The 11,762-nt window shown below is 45.0% G+C and overlaps 1 protein-coding gene across 5 annotated transcripts in view; it reads left to right on the forward strand.

Moving 5' to 3' along the window:
• The window catches only part of LOC122399631 (teneurin-m), a 199,812-nt gene that overhangs the window by 179,153 nt on the left and 8,897 nt on the right, over window positions 1-11,762 (forward strand). For 4 of the 5 annotated variants that reach the window (XM_043400446.1, XM_043400450.1, XM_043400449.1 and 1 more), the window contains 7 exons: window positions 2,748-3,037; window positions 3,303-3,549; window positions 4,476-4,850; window positions 5,202-5,537; window positions 6,220-6,427; window positions 10,134-10,350; window positions 10,860-11,695. In XM_043400446.1, coding sequence (XP_043256381.1) covers window positions 2,748-3,037; window positions 3,303-3,549; window positions 4,476-4,850; window positions 5,202-5,537; window positions 6,220-6,427; window positions 10,134-10,350; window positions 10,860-11,695 — 2,509 coding nt within the window. The remainder of the gene's footprint in view (window positions 1-2,747; window positions 3,038-3,302; window positions 3,550-4,475; window positions 4,851-5,201; window positions 5,538-6,219; window positions 6,428-10,133; window positions 10,351-10,859; window positions 11,696-11,762) is intronic. The other variant, XM_043400447.1, reaches the window with a different exon arrangement.

Consider the following 11,762-nt stretch of genomic DNA (forward strand, 5'->3'; position numbering starts at 1 on the left):
TACTAACTATTCGCACGATCGTTCGACTCATACCACTGTCGCTGTCGACCTCGCCTCCACGTACCCTGCCTTTGTTGCCTCTGACCCTCCCGGCGATCGTTCGCTACCATCTTCGTCCTCCTCTTCCATTTCACTTAACGAACCTGCGGAGACCACGGAATCGACCTGGAACGAGGATCCAGTCACCGTCGAGATCGCGACGATCGATGCTAACGCGGAAGCCGCTCGAAGTTCAAAGGTCTCAGGGGGCCGCGTTAACCCGGGACAGGCGTCCTCGGTGGGCGTAGAATCGAAGAAGTTTGGCGAAAGCGTTAACGCCGAGGACGTTGCCTCGACTACGGTGAAAAGTCCGCTAAACGATGAGTACAGCAGCGTTGGTAGAGCAGAGTTTGTAGATAGGAACGTAGAATCGCTAGAAAATACCAAAGACGTAGACGCTACCACCTTTGCAGCAGAATCCTCGAGCGTAAGTACCGACTGGGCTGCGAACGATTCTAACGAAAATCCTGTACCACCGCAAGCGGAGGATGCAGAGACGAATTCTTCTGGTAATTTTTCGGACGTCGTGAAGGAGACGCAAGAACTCTCGCGCGAGGACTCGTCCCTCGAATCCGATGCTCCGTCGAGTCACGCGAACAGTTCCGAGAGATCCGAGGAGCTCCAGCGAGACTATCCGTTGCCGATTTATAATTACGGCCAGGACGAGATCGAGATCGTGAAGTTGGATCAGAAGAGCGAGTCGGGGACCACGACGAAGACGAAGCAACGCGGTTACGAGTCGACGAACGACGTCCACCGTTCGGGGCACCGGAACAGCGATCTGCGAGTAATCACCAGAGAAGAGAACGACGAGGAATTCATCCGGGAGTTCGAGAAAAAGTTTCACGACGCGTCGGGGGAATCGGATCGCGTGCTCGAGGATTCCAGCCCCGCGAGGAGCCACGATCCCTCTAACAAAGCAGACTCCGCGGAGTCTGGTTCGCCATTGATCCAACAAGTGAAAATCGTTGAGGTGCCGGTGCACCGTGATCGCGAGCCCTCGTCTTCGTCCTCGTCGTCGCACCGGGTGCTCGTGAACATAACAATCGCTTCCGGAGATTCGGGTTCCGCAGCCTCGAAGCCGCTTTACGTTCTCTCGGTCTCCGTGCCTACAAACGGCGACGCTGAAACGCACTCATCCGGGATGAACGTCAAACAAGTCGAGACACAGCCGCGCGAGACGGCTCGAGAGCCTGCCGGCAGCGTGGCGAACGTAGCGAATACCGTCGCGACGGAGGCGAACGATAATCGACTGCCGCCCCCGCCCCAGCCGCCCTCCTCGCCGCCCCCTTCGATTTGGGCCGGCGGTGAATGCGAATGCTCTTGCCCGTGCATGGGCTCGTCCTCCGACGAGTGGGACAACTTTTCAGCGAACGACGAGAGCCTGAATTTCTACCAGGAGACCGACAACTCGAGTCACTCGACGGACAAATCCTCCGAGCGTCGCGAAAAGACCGACGCCGTAGGGGCGGAGGAGCAGATCGAACGGAAAGAGACCCCGTCCGTGAGCTCGATGGATTCGGTAAGGGTAGACGTGACCTCGACCACCGAGAATCTATACTCCCCCGCCACTGAGGGGAATACCGAACCCACGGAATGGACTACCCCGACTTACGAGACAGAGTCGAGCACCGTAGGCATATCAGGGTGTTCTGGGACAACTCCGTTACCCCCAGAACCCACTATACTGATCTTGGAAGGTGAGGCGCCGTTTACGATTCTTTTCAAACCTTTGCCAACTATTAACACGATTTTTTTTCTTCTATTCTCTAACTCTGCTTGCTCTACTATGGCGCTTCTAGCTTCCCTTTCGCTTCTGCTATGTTCTTCGCTTGACTCAGTGTAGTTACTCGCGTTGTACAGTAAGTTCGTGATACTTGACGAAAACTCAGGGTCTGAATCTGAAAATTTACGAGGCTTCGAACGGGGGTTTCTACCATAACGCAAAATACTTGTACAGCAAGAGTTATTTTCGATTGAATAAGTGAACGATAGTCATCCTTATACTGCTAGGGGATTCCCCTTGAGAGACAACCAAGCTCAACGTCGTATGGACCGCTTAGTATAACCTGATCTGAGCTCGAATATCCGTGAGACTTTGATGAAACATTTTTATTTTTGTTTTTGAAACAATTCAGTTACCAACTTACTGTACACTCGATCTTCGTTGCCTGGAACGTTAATTGTAGCGTGTTTTGCGTGGTAATTGCTAGCGTAGACGTTTCTGTAACACTGTAACACGGTTTGGGTTAGGTGTGTAACATGGTCTAGGGTTAGGTCTGTAACATGGTCTCTCACATCGTAGCACAAACGTAATCGAGCCATTTTGTAATCTCACACACGAAATGTTATGGGAAACACAAACGATAGCGGTAACGAGAACTCGCTGAAGAATTTTTGTTTTCTAGAATGTTGTGTTCCTTTCTATAGTGATCTAGGGAAGAGATAGACGGTAAGGAAGAGAATATCGTTGTTGGAATCGTCTTAGCAAAGATAGAATGCATTAGAATCGTACAACGAAAATGAGCGAATTTGCAATTAACATTAGTCGATGCGAAATAATGCGAATCGAAACTTGTCGCGAAGCTACGCAATTTTTGAATACCTGTTTGCTTTACATTTGAACAGAAATAGTTTTCAATCAGAGAACTGATTGCTGGTGGACGGGAAATCAATTGTACTGATCCCTGACATTTCTAACTATCCAGGTGCGAGAACTTTCCCTGCCAGGTCTTTCCCACCTGACGGGACAACGTTCGCCCAGGTGGGCTTGGGGCAGAAGCTCAGCAAGGAGATTCCACCTTACAGCTACTGGAACATGCAATTCTATCAATCGGAGGCCGCGTATGTACGGTTCGACTATAACATCCCACGAGGTGCTAGCATAGGTGTCTATGCCAGAAGAAACGCTCTTCCCACGCATACGCAATACGATCTTCTGGAAGTGTTGAGTGGATTCAAGGCTAGGACCACTCGGGCGTCCCATGTTAGTGTCATTGTATGTGCCAGTGCCCCATTTTACTTTTTTCTTTCTCTCGATCGTAGACCTATGAACCAAATTCGTTCAAAGATTTATATTTTATTTTTTATTTTCCTAACTTTTCTTCGACACGAACGGAGCAACGAACTCCGGTGTTTTTATATTTGGAACTGTCGGTGTTTCGAAAGTCTTTTCTCTCTTTTTTTTTAATTTTTTCCCTTGGAAACGTATGGATCTGTAGTATGGGGCGCGTAAGAGATCTCAAAAACGATCCCCCTTGCAGCCTTCGATCAAGAAAGAGGTGACGCATTACATGGAGCCAGGCCATTGGTTCCTCTCGTTGTACAACGACGATGGGGATCCACAAGAGGTCTCGTTCATAGCTGTGATCGCTGAAGATATGACGCACAATTGTCCCAATGGTTGCAGCGGGAAGGGCGAGTGTCTTTTGGGCCATTGTCAATGCAATCCCGGCTTTGGCGGCGAGGATTGCAGCGAAAGCGTTTGCCCGGTTCTCTGCAGTCAACGCGGTGAGGAACAAGATGATAATTACGTCATAATATCATCAATTTTAACTTATATAACTTAAAGATCATTTAATCCTTCGACTATCACGTCATCCATGATGAATGACAGGACTTATGTAGGAGATTATGTAGTGTCTGGTCTGTCAGGCTTCTTGTTAAACGAAAATTACTTTGATAGTGATTAAAACTGTAAGGCTGTCGATACATCGCGAAGTAGAGTTTCTTAAGCTGACTGACAATCATTTTTGGTGTGAAATTTTTCGACAAAATTAAAATTTTCAAATCGTTCTGGAAAAATTATTTTTAGTTGCAGGGGTCAAATACAATCATTTTTGGTCAATAGACATACCCCCGAATTCCTACGCATTTCCGAGAAAAAAATTCGAGAAGGTGTGAAATTTTTCGAGAAAATTAAAATTTTCAAATCGTTCTGGAAAAATTATTTTTAGTTGCAGGGGTCAAATACAATCATTTTTGGTCAATAGACATACCCCCGAATTCCTACGCATTTCCGAGAAAAAAATTCGAGAAGGTGTGAAATTTTTCGAGAAAATTAAAATTTTCAAATCGTTCTGGAAAAATTATTTTTAGTTGCAAGGATCAATTACAATCAATTTTGGTCAATAGACATATCCCCGATTTCCTACGCATTTCGGAGAAAAAAATTCGAGAAGGTGGATAAATTGTCGTTCTACAGCCACACAATTTAGAACGTTAATAACTTTACAACGAAGCCTAAATCAACAAATTGCTATTCTTGATTTTCGTCTTATTTTGGCCTCTAGAATCCCCCATTAAAATTTCCCCCAGCAGATTGCACATAAAATCACTCGGTCATCCAGCAGAGGCGACACTAAGCGCGTGTTTTGCTGATTTAATCGAGCCCCAAATGCGCGGTTCCTCTTCTGACTCGTTCGACTGTATTATAGGGGAGTACATAAACGGAGAGTGCCAATGCAATCCTGGTTGGAAGGGGAAGGAGTGTTCCCTGCGACACGACGAGTGCGAGGTGCCCGATTGCAACGGCCACGGTCTCTGCGTAAACGGAAAATGCATCTGCGTGCACGGATATAAAGGAAAGTACTGCGAGGAGGAGGACTGCCCTCACCCCAATTGCTCGGGGCACGGTTACTGCGCGGACGGCACCTGCATCTGTAAAAAAGGGTGGAAAGGGGCTGACTGCAGCCAGATGGACAAGGAAGCGTTGCAATGCCTACCGGACTGCAGCGGACACGGGAACTTCGATCTAGAGACGCAGACCTGTCTCTGCGAACCGATGTGGTCCGGCGACGACTGCTCAAAAGGTAATAACACCTCTCCAAAACAACGTACGTACCTTGTCATTATAAATATTAGCTGTACAGGCGGTTGTGATCTGTCAATCAGTGATAAGTGAAAAGAACTACTATTCCAAGATGGCGATTCTTGCATTTCAATGATGGATACCTGTGTTTTCAGGTCTCCCAACGACGACAGTTTCCTAACGTGACGTTTCTAGAACCCTTTACTAAATGTTGCGCTTTTTTAATTCCTCTGTTGGTTAACTAGTTTGTCAGAAAATGTCCGTGTTTACGAAAACTAACAGCTTCGAACTCCTCAAGACGTAGCCTCGCGGGAGCATCGAGTAACTCGTGTTCCGTTTTTACGTTTTCCAGAGTTGTGTGATTTGGATTGCGGGCCCCATGGCCACTGCGTGGACAACGTTTGCGACTGTCTGACAGGATGGTCAGGTGACTTGTGCAATTTGAAGCAGTGCGATCCACGTTGCAACGAGCACGGCCAGTGCAAGAACGGGACGTGTTTGTGCGTGACCGGTTGGAACGGGAAACACTGCACGATGGAAGGCTGTCCAAACTCTTGTTCCGATCATGGACAGTGCAGAGTCAGTAACGATGGCCAATGGGAATGCAAGTGCTACGACGGCTGGGACGGCAAGGATTGCAATGTGCTCCTCGAGCAGAATTGCGGCGACGGAAGGGACAACGACAAAGGTACAAAACGCGACAGAAGGGAAACTTGTTAGCAGCCCGAAATCCTTCTGGATCATTAGACTTAAGGAAAAGGAACTTGCCAGGGCTCTGAATAGCTCCATTAGAGTAATCGTCTAGCGAACAGGGAAATGAATTCGGGAATATCGATCGAGCGAGGGCATTTAACCCCTTCGAACCGATACATGGTGTACGATGATATCTTAAAGACGATCATTTTGATGTGCAAATCATTTTTATTAATATCGTTACATCGTGCAATTTGCTCGAAACTAATTACTTCTTTTTATTTTTCAATGGCAGGTTTCATATCGATTTCGTCGTTGTTAGAATGACTGGCAAGCGAGAAGCAGTCCGTGACACTTTTCTAATCTGAAATGAATCTCCTGGGACAGTTCGATCGAGCGGTAGATTGTCATTCTCCGTGAATTGAGTCGATTTGCGATTTTAGCTAGCTTCGTTCCAGATTGGAAATGTGTCAAGATTGTTTCTCATTTACTAGTCATTCAAACAACAAATCAATATGGAACATGTTACTGAAAATAAAGGGGAACGAAACAGAAAGAGAATCACAAAATTGAATGAAAAGTCGTACAAGTTGCTTAGTTGTTCGCAGTCTAGACGCAAAATATGTGATTTCTCGAGTCAACGATCGATTCTAATCTCGATGCAATGTGGTCTGCAGACGGTCTCATCGATTGCGCGGATCCGGAATGTTGCGCGAGTCATGTGTGTCGTACCAGTCAGCTTTGCGTGGCTGCACCGAAACCGATCGACATACTGCTGCGAAAGCAGCCGCCGGCCATCACCGCGTCCTTCTTCGAGCGGATGAAGTTCTTGATCGACGAGGGCAGCCTTCAGAACTACGCGCGGCAAGAAACCTTCAACGAGAGGTGAGTTAGTAAAAAGCACGCCGCGTGCGATTCTTCTGCGTTCCGCCGATCGTTGTCGTTCGATGGATCCGATTACGTTCCGCGCGGATCACTTCGGAGAACTTATACGAGCGTCGACTGAACGTGTCCGTCCCGATTTTGATGTTACGTGTGTTGAATCAGATACACTTGGTTACAAAGAAAACAAATATACTCAGGGTGTTCGACCAAACCTGAGAAAAACTTTAATGGGAGGTTTTAGAGGCCAAAATAAGACGAAAATCAAGAATGTCAAACTCTTGATTGAGGCTTGGTTAAAAAGTAATTAATAAAATTAAATTAAAAAATTTCAAATCGTTCTGGAAAAATTATTTTTAGTTGCGGGGGTCGATTACAATCATTTTTGGTGAATAGACATACCCCCGAATTCCTACGCGTTTTCGAGAAAAAAATTAATAACTGAAAATTACATGTCTGACCATACCGTTTATATGTTTCCCTGAAATTTCATGAGAATATTTAAAACGCCATAACTTCCGAACGGATTGGCGGATTCTAATTTTTAAAAAAGCAAACTACGCGTATTTGAGTGAAGAATATGTAGAAATGACAAAACTATTCGAAAAGTTATTTCTTCACCCCATAAAATGAGGAAAACCCCATAAAAATAGTCCAATTCTGAAACAGCCATAACTCCTACAACAGGGAATATATTTTAATGAAACTTTTTTCTGAAGTAGAGCTCATAGGTAGCTACCAAAAAGTATTAGACAACTTTTCTGTAGGACGCCGAACAAAACTATTAAAAATAAAAAACGAAGTTTCAAGAAAAATCGACAGGATAGGTGCCTCAATATTTCGGCGAAAAAAAACAATTTCCAATCGTTCCAAAAAAATTATTTTCTGTTGCGGGACTAAATTACAATCATTGTTGGTGAACAGACATACCCTCGAAATCCTACTCACTTTCTAGAAAAAAATTCGAGAAGGAGTGAAAGTTTTCGACAAAATTAAAATTTTCAAATCGTTCTGGAATAATTATTTTTAGTTGCAGGGGTCAAATACAATCATTTTTGTTGAATAGGCATACCCCCGAATTCCTACGCGTTTTCGAGTGAAAAATTCGAGAAGGTGTGAAAGTTTTCGACAAAATTAAAATTTTCAAATCGTTTTGGAAAAATTATTTTTAGTTACAGGGGTCAATTACAATCATTTTTGGTGAATAGACATACGCCCGAATTCCTACGCACTTCCGAGAAAAAAATTCGAGAAGGTGGATAAATTGTCGTTCTACAGCCACAATTTAGAACGTTAATAACTTTTTAACGAAGCCTCGATCAACAAATTGTTATTCTTGATTTTCGTCTTATTTTGGCCTCTGGAATCCGACATTAAAATTTTTCCAAGGTTTGGCCTAACATTCTGGTATACAGAAAACTCGGTAGTCCACCCAGACACGAACACGTAGCATTTAATAAATGGGTGTACGACCGAAAAGAATGCATGTGTTGCGGGACGAGTGAAGGTTATTAAGACTATCGCGGTCCCACGAATGATCAATCGTGCCTACCTATGGGCTTAACGGGCGACTTAGAATATGAAAACGCGTACGAAAAACCCTGGGGGCCCGGTAATCTTTAACTGGCTCGACGTATACGGGACACATGCATACCACACGTCTTATATACATTCTCGTCCGTACACGATATACAAGACACGAAGACGTATACATAGATATGATATATTCTCTGCGTTGTTGTAACCCGTGTGAAATCACATCCCAAAAGTTTTATACATATGTTTGTACGTACGTGTGCGCGAGCGTGTGCCCTGCACTGAACCCCGTCTCCATTCTCACTATCATTCTCTATTTCTTCTTCGCCTATATCGCTATTCTACTACATTATCGATCTTATTGATATACGTATAATCGTCTCCATTCTTTATATATACATACATATATAGAAATATATTTTCTCTCACGTGTCCGTCCGAGTGGAGCTTGCGTGAATGTGTGACTTCATGTTCGAGCCACGAGCTTTGCGCCCATCATACCGATCAACGAGGAAACGATTCTTCTAACGAATCAAAATTTTTATCGAAGACCAGAAATTCTTCTTACGTTCGCTCCTACGATCTTCCGTCCCGGATCTCTCCTCCTTCACTCCCCCTTTCTTACATACTTCTCCTATTCTCTTGCTCTCACTCTACATACATATATAATATATATATATATCTCTCTATCTATCTTCCGTCTAGTTTTGCCTTTAATCACATCATTTTAACTCGGTTCTGTTTTATCCGTGCTGCCCGGTCAGTATGTTCTGGAATCACTTCAACACAAGGTAAGAAACTACGACGACGAAGCTCGACTATGACGAAAAAGAAAAGAAAAAGAAAAAGAAAAAGTAAAAAAAAGAAAAAAAGTAACAAATCGGTTGCGAGTACAGTTCGTTGGTAGAGTGTAAGCGGTTAATAGCTGCTGCTGTTTGACGATATTTTCGTGCATATTTGGTATCATGTGTACATACTTCCTGCATCCGACTGCAAATAAAAAAAAAAATAAGAGAAGACGAGTTGCTCGTGCGCGGTCAGTCGCATTCGAGATCGAGCCTCTTCACGATTTTTGCCGGCCATCGATCGAGTCCATCAATGATTGCCGACAAACGTAAGAAGAACCTCTCCCTCGAACGTCGTCGACGCGCCCGCGCGACCGTTCGAAAAGCTCACAACACACCCCTTTCGTTCCTCGCCATTGTTCGACTCTTTCTCGTTGCATGGTTTGGTTACCTTATTATTCCTACGTTGTCTTTCGTGCCTTTTAAGTTAAGCTTCTGACTTTGTGTTATTTGTGTATATGTACATGTATATAAATATGTATTACTAGCAATCTGTGCTCGGGCGACGTGTTTCGGGCGTGAAAGGGACAAAAGTCGAACGCGTTTCGAATTCGCCTCTTCCATCGCCCAAGCTAGACCGCCTCGAGTTAATTCTATCACGAGTTCGAGAACTTTACACGCACGGAATACCAGATTTATCGAACGAACAAGTACTGTCGCGTCCAACGAGCATTAGGGACCACTGTGCAGATCGTTTTGGATCGTTTATTACTCGTATTGGCTCGTAAATTACATTTTTGCAGTCGTATTGTCCGGTCTGTTGGTTCGAGACCTTGTTCGACGGGTAACATAACTTTTTTCAATAATTCTAGTCGCTATGGATGGATGGAAATCGATGGACTCCGTAAATTAAATGTTACAAAATGGAGCATCCGTAGGTATAGTGCAAGAAGCTACGAAGAATGCTTCTGAATAATCTGTTCAATAAACTGTTGCAATAAACTCCAGAACTCGCCAATAGAGGGCTACGCTCTCTCACAAGTGCTCGACCTATATAAAAGGAAGCCACCACAGTAGATTTCGAACTCGATAGAGCTAATCAGAGGCATTCTATCTAGCTCATACATAATCTATATCATAGTTTCGTCTCGAATGGTTCGTGCACGACAGTACATTTTCGTTTAACGAGACTTTCACTTGTAAAACACAGTAAGACGACGTACGAACGGAGAAGTAATACTGTCGTAGAATTGGAATTAGATTAGATGATAGCCAGTTTGCTTTGTTGTTAGCGTGCCACGGAGCACTGTGGAAAGAAACGATCACATTAGTTGAACACGAGCGACGTGGTCAGCTACCGGATGATTAATGTTATTATTTCCTGACAGCCGATCGGCGGTTGTACGTGGTCGCGTTGTCACGCATCTCGGCACCGGTTTGATGGGAGTAAGAGTTAGCACCAGCACGCCGTTGGAAGGATTTACTCTGACGAGAGACGACGGATGGTTTGATCTACTGGTGAACGGAGGCGGTGCCGTCACCTTGCAATTCGGCAGGTCACCCTTCAAGCCCCAAAGTCACATAGTCTTTGTACCCTGGAACGAGGTAGAATCACATTGAATAACTGTCATCGTCTTCTTAAGGGATCTGTCTAGTTTGGAGATACGGAAAAAGAATCCTTTTCAAGGTTCCAAGTTGTCGATTGGTCTTTGAATTAGAAAGACTGATCGACATATCTGGAGACTCGGTGTTGACAAAATTTTGTTAGAATAATAGGTAATACTGAAGGTCTATAGCATTTATTTATAATGTTCCTCCAACAGAATACAGAAGATTTGATGGAAACATCGAAGTCGTTTCTTTATTTAGATCCAGAGAACAACCACATCACCTAATTGTTGCAGCTCCAAAATAAACAGATCCCCTAACGACATCGTTTTACTGTATGAGGCATGTAAAGCATGACAGTTAAATATACTCAAAACAAACGATAATATAAAAAATAATACTGTAATCTCTAATTTTGAAAATAATCAACTAACACGCTCTGCGTGCCTCTCCTCGTGTGGTCGTAGGAGTTTTAAGAAGTCTAAGTAAAATTCTGTTCGTTGAAGGTGGTTATCATCGACAATATCATAATGACTACCGCGGAGGAGAAGCAACCCAGCCACGTTCCGCACTCATGCGCTGCCCACGATTACGATCTGATGAAGCCCGTGGTCCTGGCGACGTGGAAGCACGGTTTTCAGGGAGCGTGTCCCGACAAGAGCGCCATTTTGGCAGAGTCCCAGGTGATTCAGGAGAGCCTGCAAATCCCTGGTACGGGATTGAATCTCGTCTACCACAGCTCCAGAGCGGCCGGGTATCTATCCACGATACAGCTGCAGCTGACCCCGGAGGTCATACCGCCGTCCCTAAATTTAATCCACCTGAGGATCACGATCGAGGGCATACTGTTCGAGAGGACGTTCGAGGCTGATCCGGCGATAAGGTTCACCTACGCGTGGAATCGACTGAACGTTTATCGACAACGCGTTTACGGCGTCACCACCGCTATGGTGAAGGTGGGGTACGAGTACAACGACTGCAAAGACGTGATCTGGGACGTGCAGACGACGAAACTCAGCGGCCACGATATGTCCATCTCCGAGGTCGGTGGATGGAATCTGGACATTCATCACAGGTACAATTTCCACGAGGGGATCCTGCAGAAGGGCGATGGTTCGAACATCTACCTCAAACAGAAGCCTAGGGTAATTCTCACGACTATGGGCGACGGGCTCCAGAGACATATGACCTGTATGGAGTGCGAGGGACAGGCTTCCAAGCAGAAACTTCTAGCGCCGGTTGCTCTTGCTGCGGCTCCCGATGGCTCCCTGTTCGTCGGTGATTTCAATCTAGTACGAAAGATACTCGTCGACGGAACTGTCAGGACTGTTGTTCAACTCAAGTAAGTCTCATGCCCGAAGCTGTTTGCACAATTTGTTCGAGGATAGTTTAATTCGCCCCTCTTTCTT

This window comes from Colletes gigas, unplaced genomic scaffold (assembly GCF_013123115.1).
Source record: "Colletes gigas isolate AHSC1104 unplaced genomic scaffold, ASM1312311v1 Colletes_gigas_Sc00014, whole genome shotgun sequence".
Classification (NCBI taxonomy): Eukaryota; Metazoa; Arthropoda; class Insecta; order Hymenoptera; family Colletidae; genus Colletes; species Colletes gigas.